The 12,945-nt window shown below is 32.6% G+C and overlaps 1 protein-coding gene across 2 annotated transcripts in view; it reads left to right on the top strand.

Annotated features, from left to right (window-relative positions):
- Nucleotides 1-4,115: 4,115 nt before the first annotated feature.
- Nucleotides 4,116-12,945, top strand: part of SYCP1 (synaptonemal complex protein 1) — a 180,362-nt gene continuing 171,532 nt past the window's right edge. For both annotated transcript variants that reach the window (XM_064282384.1, XM_064282383.1), the window contains exons 1-9: nt 4,116-4,223; nt 5,231-5,315; nt 5,489-5,532; nt 5,700-5,756; nt 7,034-7,198; nt 7,920-7,987; nt 8,927-9,000; nt 11,862-11,920; nt 12,500-12,569. In XM_064282384.1, the coding sequence (XP_064138454.1) occupies nt 4,116-4,223; nt 5,231-5,315; nt 5,489-5,532; nt 5,700-5,756; nt 7,034-7,198; nt 7,920-7,987; nt 8,927-9,000; nt 11,862-11,920; nt 12,500-12,569 (730 nt within the window). The remainder of the gene's footprint in view (nt 4,224-5,230; nt 5,316-5,488; nt 5,533-5,699; nt 5,757-7,033; nt 7,199-7,919; nt 7,988-8,926; nt 9,001-11,861; nt 11,921-12,499; nt 12,570-12,945) is intronic.

Raw genomic sequence — 12,945 nt, 5'->3', positions numbered from 1 at the left:
GACCTAACTATTAAGAAGTCTTTGGTTGGCTCTTATATTTTATAGCTAGGTATTTAAGAAGCTTTGCCTTTTATTTGCTGTTGATCTTGTGGAAATTACTTAATCTTTTTAAGTTTCAAGTAATTCTTGCTTGCCCTTATATTTTTCTAACTATGTATGATCCTTCTTTTCTATGTGACTTTGTGGAAATTAATTTTTAAGTCTCTCACCTAAAAAATGGTAGTGATGCTACAATTTCATAGAATGAAGATTAAATAAGATAATGCATAAATGCAAGTTACTTAGCATAATACCTGGAATATATTAAGGGTTTAGTGAATATTACTGTTTTATTATTTTAAAAACTGTATTGTTTGAAATTAATTATCTTCTACCACTTTTCAGTATACATTAAGATAAATATGATGTTTTTCAGATCGTCCATGCCTTAAAAATAAGCAACGTGTGGAAAATTTACAAGAGCCAGTTTTACAAATTTTGTATAAATATGCAAAAATCTATCATCCAGAAGACCTACATCATTTTGCTCGTCTCATAGGGAGGCTCACTGAATTGAGAACACTGAATCACAACTACTCAGAAATACTTAGCACTTGGAAAACAAAGGACCCTAAATTGAATAATTTACTCTCTGAGAATTGGGATTTCTCTGCACATTGCTGAAATTTTAGGATGTTAAACTTCCCAAATATTATCTACTCTATCTGTCATCATAGGACGACTGATTTGAAAAACATGCACAGGATTATTACGTTACCAATATTTCACCACAAAATGGACATCATTAATGCTCATCAAATTTTGTGACATATAAAAAAACCACCACTAGAGGGACATCAAAGACTCTTTTCAAGATTGGATTGAAAAGAAGCAACGGCTACTGTTACATCGTGGTTTCTTCAAAAGAAAATAATAATAAATAGCATTCTCACTTGGAGAAACTTCACTTATTTCCATTTAACAGAAAATTGAATGAAAAGATATGGATTATTTACAGATCTGAAAAAGGCTAGCTAGTAGTAATAGTTAACAGAATGAAGGCAGTTTGTGCGCTTCATTAAAGGCATATTGTGGTCAGCAATTTTAATTTTAATGAACTATCATTTTAAACCTATTCCTGTTACAGCATTTTATAATGATTAAAGAGGAACAAAACTTTGTTGAATGCTTACCTTTTTTTAACGTCTTAGAGAAACAGACACTTTATAAACCCAAATTAGAAATTGTGGTGGTAAGACATTGAAACAATTAAAATAATAAATCACTAGAAACATTTTATCATGTATTGGGAAATGTAGCATAATTTATTTCTCATTCTGATAGACAGTATTTTGACATTTCGCAACATCTTTTGTAATATAAATGAAGTTCTTAAAAGTTAAAAAGTTCTTAAAACATGAAATCTTTCCAAGAATATTTTAGTCCTTGTAGAGATGGCACGATAATACTTTAAATGCATGTGAAATACATGAAAATGAGAATTCCTATGGTGGTGCTACTGTTTTGAAAGCCTGGATGTACATAAATAAAATACGGTGAATTTAAGTTAATATAATACTAGGAGTAGCATTTTGGTTTTCAACTAAAAAAAAAAAAAGTTTGATTTTTCACTATTCTATGGAACTCAACCAAAATTAGAATTTGAAATTCTCTCAACTTAAAATCTTTTAAAAGTATATCAATTATTACTGCTGTAGGTATCTTGTGCATGTTCTTGGTATTATCTCTTGGAGGGAGTGTCTGATCTTTTTTAGGTATCTGGACTCAGCTCTGCCATAACTACATCTCTCTGGGCCTCAGTTTCCTCAAAATGTAAAATGAAGGCGTTAAAATGGCTCCTCCAGAGGTCCTTTCCAGCTCAAAAATTTTGTAGTTTTTACAGAAACTGTTGTGTCTCATAAATTAAATTTATACAAAACAAAATGGGTTATTTAAAAATATTGCTAAAACCCTTCGAAAAAGCATCAACTGTATTATGCCACCTGGAGACCAAGTCAGTATGTCCCAAACTGAACTCATTATATTATTGCCTAAACCATTCGTCCTTTATGAGAACTCTGGTGGCGCAGAGGTTAAGTGTTCGACTGCTAAACAAAAGGTTGGCAGTTCGAATCCACTAGCTGCTCCTTGGAAACCCTATGGGGCAGTTCTACTCTGTCCTATAGGGTCGCTATGAGTAGGAATCACCAGAGGGCAATGAGTTTTATTTGTTTGTTTTGTGTGCCTAGCTGCCAAAGCCAGTAATCAGGCAACCATCTTAGACAACCATCAAATTGTTAATTTATTTTTTCAAATCCTTTTAGCTGTGCTTCGTAAATATTTTTCATATTTGACATCTCCCAATTTTTTTTTTTTTTTTTTTTTATTCATGGGGTCACTGTGAGTCGGTATCGACTCCACTGCAACTTGGAATTCATCTCCACTGCCACTCTTAGCTCAGGCCCTCATGTCTTATCTTGGCTGTTAATGCTGTCTCCCTAACTCCAGTCTCATAAGCCTAAGCCATTCTTCATACTACAAATTATCTTTTGAACCTGATTGTTATCTTTTCCACTCAGAAGTCTTTAACATTCCCACTCATTAAGGCTAAAACCCAAAAATCTTTGCCAGCTTTCATATCTGCTGAAGTCTCAAACCTTATTTTTTCTCATTTTCCATCTCGACCTCACACACCTACAGCTGCAGTCATATTATGCTTCTTGGAATCACTCACTTGTACTAATCTGTTCTCATAACTTGAGAGCTCACCTTCCCTCAGTCAGAAATAACCTTTCTCCATTGACTCTCTGGTCAACTATTAACCATTCTATTTTCGGCTGAAGTACTAACAGAAATATACCACATCTGCGAAGCCTCGCTCCTGACTCTCCAAGACGCCTTAAACTCCACTTTCCCTATGATTTCATGACTGTTTTTGAAAACCCGACTTTTAAAGTAGTGTTTACACTGCAGTATAATCGTTTGAATATCTGTTTCCTTCCTAAGACTGTGAGCTCTGGGAGGGCAGAAATGGGTTTTACACTCTTAGCTCCCATTATAGCATCTGACACAACTTTCCTTGCATTCTTTGACCATCACAGAGGCCTGAACAATGTCAACTTGAAGGAAAGCAAGAATCCGGGAAAGAGTGGTTACTAGGTCGGAGGGAAATCTCGCGAGATGTGGGTCTCGCGGCGCCTTGAAAGCCGGTGCGGTCGACCGTTATTTAGCCGTTAAACAGCCGTGGTGCTCTGCCATGCGCCTGTCCTCCAGCTTCGGAGGTGGAACGATTTCCCTCCCTTTCTGAGATTCGGAGGCAGAAGCTCTGGTTGGGTCTTTCTGCTACCCTACTAGACAGCAGGTAGCAGTTCGTGGGCACTGAGCCCGTGGTTCTTCCAAGGTAAGGGCAGTTTTACTGGGTTTTTAATAAGGAACCCAGAGCTGGAACGATATTTTAATGCTGCGTCTGCTTAATGCGGCCATCCACAGTCCTCTAAGAAAATAAGACGGTTCCTCTGGTGACTTGATGCATTTTAGCGCTTGTAAAGGTGAAGGGTTTTCTTATCAGGCCTTTTGATTTAGTTTCTTGCGATCTAAGTCGCCACCTTAGCGACTGGTGTCAGTGGGAATAAATAGGGGTGTTTTACCTTTGACCACCACAGCCGTAAGAGACGCTGTAAAGTCGCTTCAGTGATGCCCTTTGAATTAGTTTTGCCTTATATTTTGCAAAAAGATGCCACTATTGTCTTGCATGTTTGAATTCTGTTATTTTTTCATTGTAAATTGTTTTCTTATCATATTTTAGCAGCTTTTGTTTGACTTAGAAGGTGACAAACTATTGCGTATACCTTAGTAAAATTAACTTTTTAGTTAAAATTTTGTGTTTCTCTGTTCTTGCACATTTCCATGTTTCTTCACTTCTGTATTTGGTACTTTATGGATGATCAGGCTAGTCTGTGTTTTTGCTTTTTACCAGCAAGCACAGGAGCAAAGATTATGTTAATTCCTTTTATAGCCATTTATTCTACAAATGTCACCTTTCCATAAAGAATAAATAGTGTGTTGATGAAGCAACGTAAAACACTTTTATTTCTTTCCATTTTGGGCAATAGATATTTACAACTGGAAGAGAGAAAATGGAAAAGCAAAAACCCTTTAAATTGTTTGTACCACCAAGATTAAGTAGTAGTCAGGTGTCTGCAGTGAAACCTCAGACCTTGGGAGGAGATTCTAATTTCTTCAAGGTAAATTTTGTATGTGGATCTTGATTTGACTATTCTTAACTTTAAGTCAATGAAGCAAGTGTATTTTCTTAGTGATATTATTTTATAATTATTTCTTTTCAGCAAATGTGGCCTCATTTACCAAAGAATTTTGAATAATGTTGCTTTGAATGAGTAATAAGTGTACCCACTGTGTGTAGGCATTGTTCATTTCAATAAACACTGCTGTCATAGAACCCTGCATGCATAATGGAACCTGTTTGTTTTAATCTTCCTCTTTTCTTAAATGACTTGAGGCAATTTATTAGACATGTATGATGAAATAATAAATTATGAATTAGAAAATTAAAACCAAGGAAAAAGAAACTACAAATATGGCTAAAAATTGGTCTGTGGCTGAGCTTCGAATTGGCTCTGAGCTTCCTGGTTGGCAGGACAAAAAGGGAAACAAATTCATTTATAAAATAAAATTCTCTTAGGAAAGGAGGAACTGTGCCAAGTTTCTCAGGGGAAACATACCTTTTTTCTACTACTGAATTACTTCCAAAAAATCTCACATGCTACTTTATATTGTAAATGGAATGATGCAATGAATATTTTAATTTTATGTGCTATAGAAGATTTCTTATGGCTGCTACAGCCAATGGTATAACATTAAAATGCTATTCAGTGAAGACTGTTCTCAATTCTATCAAGGGAAAGGTCATAATGAATTATGAATAATGAAATAAGGGTCTAATATTATTCTAAACTACTAGTTAAAACTACTAATATTATTCTCAAATACCTAGAAAGAATTCTGTAGCTTATAGTTTGGCGTCATCTTATAAGTGAAAACACCTAATTAAAAATTTTGCCTTGCTTTTTCTTTTACATAGCAAAAACATTTGATATTTTAAATGTTATAAGTACATTAAAGGGTTTACAACAATAGTCACTTATTTAAGCAGATGTACATATATTGGACTACTAGGATCAAAATGGTAGGAGATAATAAGTTTAAGAATGTCTTTGTCTTTGTTTTCTAGAATTTCAACAAATGTATGGAAGATGATTTTGGCTTGCCATTTGCAATGACTAATCGCTCCAAAAATGGGGAAAACATTGATTCAGGTAGGAGACTAGAAAAGCAATGTATCAGCTAACATAGAAACTTTTTACTGTATATGCTATTAGTTATTGAAAATGTGTTATATTGATATCCTTGAGTCTTAAAGGTGGATATAATACTTAATAAAAAATTAAGAATTTATTATATTTAATACCATTTGTCTTTTATCTTGCAGATCCTGCTTTACAAAAGGTTAACTTTTTACCCATGCTTGAACAGGTTGGTTAACATAATATATATAAGTAGAATCTGTTTAGGTATTGAATTACATACTTAAAAAGAACTCTTTAGTTGTTGGATTACTCTTTTTCTGTATTTATTGCTGCTATTTGGAGGGTCTCATCAGAAATACTTTCTTACGGGAGACATTTATTCATTTTTTTTAGGTTGATAACTCTGACAGTTGTCACTACCAGGAAGGACCAAAAGACTCTGATTTTGAGGTCGGAAGATTTCCCATCTGTATTTTAATTGGAGTATAATTTGTTATTATTTGTATGTACCTTTCTTTTGAAGCTTCAAAAGGCTTCATATTTGGTTATTAATGTTTTAAATTGTTTAAAATCTTTTTTAAAATTTATCTTTGTAATTTGCTGAAACACTAGGCTTACGAATTTTCCTGGGTTATAAAAGCATCCTAATCTTCAGGGGCAATTTAATTTTAAAACCCAGAAATCAAGAATAGAAGAGGGAAGATAGACACATGATGAGAAGAGACTCTGTGACAACCAAGCTAGTATTTTAGAAAATAATCCTTTAATTAATAGGTGAAATTCATTGTTTGCCTGTTTTACTAACGGATTTGTAGGAGTAAAGTAATTTTGACTTTAATTATAAAGAATTATTTTTGTTTATGGGATCCCCACAACTAAACCCGTTGCCATCGAGCAGGTTCCGACTCATAGTGACCCTAAAAGAAAGAGTAGAACTGTCCCGTAGGGTTTCCTAGGCTGTAAATCTTTATGGAAGCAGACTGCCACATTTTTTTCCCCTGCAGAGCACCTGGTGGGTTCCAACCACCAACTTTTTGTTTGTTTAGCAGCCAGGCGCTTAACCAGTGCACTACCAGGGCTTGATAAAGTGCCACAAGCTTGTTGCTGTAGTATCATAATAGAGTTTTTAAATATGAAACCTATTTTATGAATAAATGAAGGGCTGTCAGCAAATAGAAATCAGTGTGATTTATTTGTGTTTTTTTGACGTAAACTCTGTTATTTATCTTATAATGTAGCTTTAAAAAAATGCAAGAAATCCAAATAAAACCTTGAGCTTGATGAAAGGTAGATCTTGTGTTCACCATTTTTTTTCTTGTCATTATTTTTTAAAGTTTATGTCCTTTAGTTAATTATTGAACTGCGTAGTCAAAATATTTCAAGATTATTTTAAAGATTTATAGATTTTCTTGTAGAATGGAATATTTTAGCTCTTCAGTAGCCGTATTGTGTCATTGACAAAAACGTTTTTAAGTTCTGACTTAAGCACATTGTGGAGCCATTTTATTTTATTCAGCAAGGTAACTTTAGCAAAGTAGCTAATACTGCTTTAATAGTTTAGAAGAGTTAATGTAGCTTTCAGTATGCTACTAGACAGAAACTAAGGAGAGATTTGGTCTCAGCTATTAATATATTATTAATCATGGATATTTTCAATAGGTAGCTGTAATTTTGTTTTATTAAATTTTTGAACGATGAACCTAATTTAGGAAAACCTATTTTAATAGAATTCAGAGCCAATGAGCAGACTATATTCAAAACTATATAAGGAGGCTGAGAAGATCAAGAAGTGGAAAGTGAATGTAGAATCTGAACTGAAGCAGAAAGAAAATAAGTTGCAAGAAAATAGAAAGATAATTGAAGCACAGCGTAAAGCCATTCAGGAATTACAGGTATAATGAAATTTTGAATTGTAAATATCATGCAATAACTTACAATACTGTAAATATTATAATACTGTTGAAAGAGTATTAGGGTAAGCTGAGTTAATCTTGTTTCTGTGATGTGAATTTTAAGGACAGTGCTTTCTTGAAGCTTTACTGACACTTAGTTGCATTTCAACTTTAGGGATGAGTGCAGAGGACGAGTTGCACAAAGCAATGAAGATGATTAGGGAAATCATAAATTACTTTAGATAAAGATTGTTTTAATGATTCTAATTTATTATAGTTTATATTTATTCCTATTATTTATGAGTTTGATATAAATATCTTAGGATATTGGCATATGGCATTTGTAGATATAACTTTAAATTTAAAACTGTGTAGCTGTGATTTTATGGCATAAAGTGAAAGAAGGATGTTGAGAAAAAGGCCGCATTGGATTAGGACAAAGATAAAACATCACTTCAGAATGTTTGGAGAAGATTTCCATTAAAATATTGTTGAATGCTTTTTGGAGATGATTCAGCAGATTTGATTTTAGATGGATAAAAGTGAGATCCGTATTCTTATGGGAAATCCATAAATAGTGATAAGTTCCTTTAGGTATGGAAAGAAGACAATTATTATAGGCCATTGTAATATGTTAGCAAAGAAATGCTGCTAATAATTATTCTCATGTTTATTTTGCTAAGCCAAATATGATGAACTGTTTTTCTGTTTTGTAAATTAGTTTGAAAATGAAAAAGTAAGTTTGAAATTAGAGGAAGGAATTCAAGAAAATAAAGATTTAATAAAAGAGTAAGTAATAACTTAATGAATTTATTCTTTCACCATAAATTTATTGAGCACTTTCTGTGTGTTTTATAATATTAACTTATGAACAGAATTCTACCTGGATGCTGTGGAAAAAGAATACCCATTCTACATTCTTGCATTTGGTAAATTATGGTCACTGTTGCCACCCCCTTTTCCCCTTCTGTCCCTGGTTTCTGATTCAGTGCAGTGGGGCTCAAGAATTTGCATTTCTAAAAAGGTATGTTGATGTTGCTGGTCCAAGGATCATACCTTAGGTACTATCGCTCAGTGCTAGGAAATCGTCACAGGCTTTGGAAACAAAAGAAAGCTGCTCTTGATTTCAGTGATTTGTTAACTTTTTGATTTACTAGATTATTGAAAAAATGTTAAAGGATATGACATATGTCATGTTCTAACTTTTGTTTTCCACTAAACTAATAAATAGGTTTAAATATGTAGTTGGAAATTTGATCTAACTGCTATATGTGTTGGCAGCTTCAAAAAGAAAGCCAAAGGTCTTATTATTCACATAAGGAATGCATAGTGAGAAAGTTACCTTATTTTATGTTTTGAAGATTAGAACCTTTCTAGGATAATTAGTAAATGAAAAGCCCAACCCTGTCGTCTTATTATTTTTCTTTAGGCAAATCTGCAGCTGTTCACTGAAAGGTTATTGATAGATACTTGGGTAGAAACTTTTTAAGGAGCTATCATTTTTACTTTTAAAGGGAGGCATTTTACTACATCACCTTTACTAAGAGAGTTAATCCACTTTTCGTTGACACTTTAATTTCTAAGCAGTATGTGATATATACCAAATATAATATTTAAAAAATTTCTTAAAAAGTTTACAAATTGTAACAATATGTTTTATAACTTCTATATGTGATTTTGACTCTGAGATCAGATTATACTTAGGCAGTCTCTTTTCCTTTGTTTCAGGAATAATGCTACAAGGCATTTATGCAACTTACTCAAAGAAACCTGTGCCAGATCTGCAGAAAAGACAAAGAAATGTAAATATATTTCTTGTTTTATGTAATTTTATCTATTTTTATTATTTAAATGATAAGGGTAGAGTTGGGGGAGAAATTGTGTTTTTGCTTTTTGGAACCAGTTTTGATTTGGATAAGTTATATGTGCCTCAGACCTTAATAATAGTAGTAACTAGATTCCCAGTTCTTTGAGCTTTTTGAAAGCTCATACCTTTTGAAAGACAATATATTTCAAAAGGTATATACTTGGCATTTATAGTTAATCCTTGTTTCATTTAACCTTCCTTTCTGTCTGGAACAACCAGGAACTTTAGTCAAGAATAAGATATAGCCATGTTCATAATAGAAAATACCAGGGGAGCGTTATGCTGAAGGCATAGTGTTTAGGAATAGTGGTGCAATGTTTATTTCCAATCTAAATAGAATTTCTTCCTAAAGACCATAAGTTCTTTTAAAACATTCTAATAAGGTTGTGATATGATACGTATATGAAAGCAAGTTTGTATTTTGTATATTTTTGATTTTTTAATTGTGAAGTAGGAATTTTTCTTATTTTGTTAAGAGAATTTAATAATCTGACTATGAAAAATAATAATCTGTATCTTTGCCATTGATTTGATACTAATTCTACTTTGTTGCTGACAAGAATCCATTAGGAAATTATGTCTACCTGCTTTTTCAGGATATTATTTTTCTTAGCTAAAAAAAGTTAATTCATATATCATAGAGTTTACGGCTTAAGAGCTTGGATTTAGACAGCTGTGCTTAAATTCAAACTCAGTCAGTTTCTACCTGTTTGACCTTGAATAAGTTATGTAATTCCTCTGACCCTCTGTTTATTAGTTAATGAAATGCCTCTTAGTGTTGTTTTGAGAATTAAACTCGTTAATAAATACAAAATGCTTAGAACAGTGCAGAGTGCTCAATAAATGTTAGCCATTATTGTTATTTCCAGCATGCGTTATTGCCGAGTTCTTTATTCTCAGTCCCTGCTTGTAAGTCCTTTGCTTCGCTTTTGAACCTGTACCATATGTGCCTTCCAGAATATGTTGTATTACTACCAGCTCCTCCACACTACATTCTGTTTATTCAACTTTTGAGATTAGCTTTCCTGTTTAGATATAGAAATTGGTGAAAGTAGAGGGATGGGAGTACAGGATAAAATATTGGTTGTATCACAAAAAAGTACAGTGGGCTGGAGAGATAAGGCTACCTGTTCTATCTTCACTTTAGGTATTAGCTCTTTAAGCCAGAAATCAGATGGTGGGATTGGTTTGAAGAACCATTTATGCATTTTTTTTAGATGATCTCCTAAATTAGCTAAGGTTAAGGTATGTCTTGATGTGATATGTAGTTTTTCTAAAAATCTTTATTATGGTCAGTTCCAGCCAGATTCTTGACTTAAACTGTAAGCTGATCCTTTTTTTTTTTTTTTCTTATTGTGATTTCATATTTTGTCTTTTATTTATTCACTCATTCAGCTTTTTTTTTTTTATTTTTAGTGCCTACATCTATTCTAGATGCTGGGGAAAACCAGCAATGAACAAAGTCTCTGCTCTTATGGAGTATATATTCTAGTTGGGGGAGACAGACCAGAAACAAAATATGTATTAAAAAAAAAAAGATTAGGAGAGAATATTTTGGGGTAGAATGGTTGGGGAGGTTTTCTCTGATTAAGTGACATTTGGGTAGAGACCTGAATAAGGCAAGGGAATCAGCCATGTAGCTATTTTGGGAAAAATATTTCAGGCAGAAGAAACTGCAAGTGCAAAGTCCTTGAGGTGAGAGCCTGTTGATGGTCTTTTCAAGACACAGCAATGAGGCAACTGTGGCTTTATCTTACGTATTTTTCACCCTCTCTGTTTTTTTCTGTATTTTTCATCTTTTTGTCTCACTGAGCTGCATTCAGGATAATTTCTTCTATCTTCTCTTCCACTTCATTAATTATTTATCTGTCTCTCATCTGCTTTTAAATGCATCAGTTGAGTTCTTAATTCCTGTTACTGTATTTTATTTTTCTTTAATTATTAATTCTGTCCTATAGGTTTGCTATGAGTCAGAACTGACTTGATGGCACCTAACAACCACCACCACCACCACAAATTATTAGCTGGCTCTTTTTAAAATATGTAGTGTCACATTTAGAGTTTCAAGTTCCTTGTTGAAATTTTTAAGCTCAGCTTTTTATCTCCATGAACATAGTAAACAGAGTTGTATTACAGTCTGTTTGATTACGCCAATACCTTGAATCTCTCAAGATCTTTTTCTGTCATCTGTTGTATAGATTCTAGTTCTTTTTGCTTATCTCATTGTGTGCCTTATTCTCTTTGATTGCTTGCTAGATAATAATCTGAGACTTAGAGCAGTGCTACATTTTCCTAGTTCTTTGATTGATGAACATTTTGGAATATATCGATGACAGTTTGATTATTATGTTTTGAGATTCTGGGTCCTGTCAAAATCCTCTTCAGAGATAGAGCAAGAGACAAGAACAAACATTGCCTTTCATGTGTACCTTATGAGTCTTACATGAAATGTACAAGGGAAAAATACATTGTTAGTAAAACTCTAGTCATTGTAAACGCTAAAATTATAAATATATACTACAAAGTTTGAATGAATTCATGGGTAGTGGTTCTGTAAACAGAAATTAGGGCTGTTTAAACAACACCAAGCTTTTGATCCTGATATCATGAAGTACAATCATGCCTTACTATCAAACTGCTTTTGTTGCTACTTAAAAAAAATGCAGTACTGAGTTGGATATGCCAATGCCCTTCAATAATATACAATTTTTAATATTTTCTGAGATATTTTGAGTATTATCTTGTTAGCATCATAATTGTTTTAAATGTTAATTTTGAAAATTTTTGTATTAATAGATGAATATGAACGGGAAGAAACTAGGCAAGTTTATGTGGATCTAAATAATAACATTGAGGTAAGTGGTAGTGAAAATTTGAATATTTTAAACAGAGCATTTCTAAGCAAAGTAGAGTAATAGTTATAAAGATATGGGGAGCTCTTCTTGCTGAAAGGATTATTATTTATTTTTGATATATGATTACATCACAAATAAAATTCCCAAGATTCTATACTATGAGTGTGTTAATGTTTTATTATTTAGTACCTTTTTTGATTTACATGCTAGTGACATCATTTAATTTATCAACTCTCTCTGTGTCAGAGACTAGCACATAACCATTGTTGTGACTCATAACCATTAATTTGAAAAACACATAAAGAATTATTACTCTGTCTGGCTCCTGCTTACCTTTCTTATCTCATCTGCTATCCGTTTCCTTGCCTTTGATCATCTGGGAAACCATAATAGACATTCCTACTATGCTCTTAAGTAAATTATTTAATTATTCAAAGTTATATGGTTTGCCTTATTTGAAGATATACAGTTTTAAATGTAAAGAGCACATTATACAAATTTATTAATATTTTCAAAATTTGAAGAAATTTATTTAAAAAGCCTATATATGAGTTTTAAAAGTTAAACTTTATATTCCAGAAAATGATAATAGCTTTTGAGGAACTTCGTGTACAAGCTGAAAATTCCAGACTGGAAATGCATTTTAAGTGTAGGGATCCTATTTCATTTTTATATTATCTTCTACTGTTTTATATTTTTATTAGTCTCTCAATGTTTTTATCCCTTCAGCCTGATACCCTCAACTATTTTATATTTGATGTAGTTTTATAAATAAACTCCTCAAAATCTTGTGGAATGTGGCAGGGAATAGATACATGTTAAAAATACTTTTTTAGCTTAAAGCTACATTTTTTCTAAAATCAAACCTATTATGGTTTGCATTTAATTATTTTCTAAGCATGGCTTATTCATATTTTTACATTTCTTGGTAGTTAAAGTATGCATGTTAAAACAATACATGTATTTAAAATCTACTGTTATTTCAGATTAGAGTGTTGCGAATAGTTTTTATAAAGTGTGCTTTT

This window comes from Loxodonta africana, chromosome 3 (assembly GCF_030014295.1).
Source record: "Loxodonta africana isolate mLoxAfr1 chromosome 3, mLoxAfr1.hap2, whole genome shotgun sequence".
Taxonomy (NCBI): domain Eukaryota; kingdom Metazoa; phylum Chordata; class Mammalia; order Proboscidea; family Elephantidae; genus Loxodonta; species Loxodonta africana.
The sequence above is the reverse complement of the archived record's forward strand: the minus strand, read 5'-3'. Positions and strand labels throughout refer to the sequence as shown.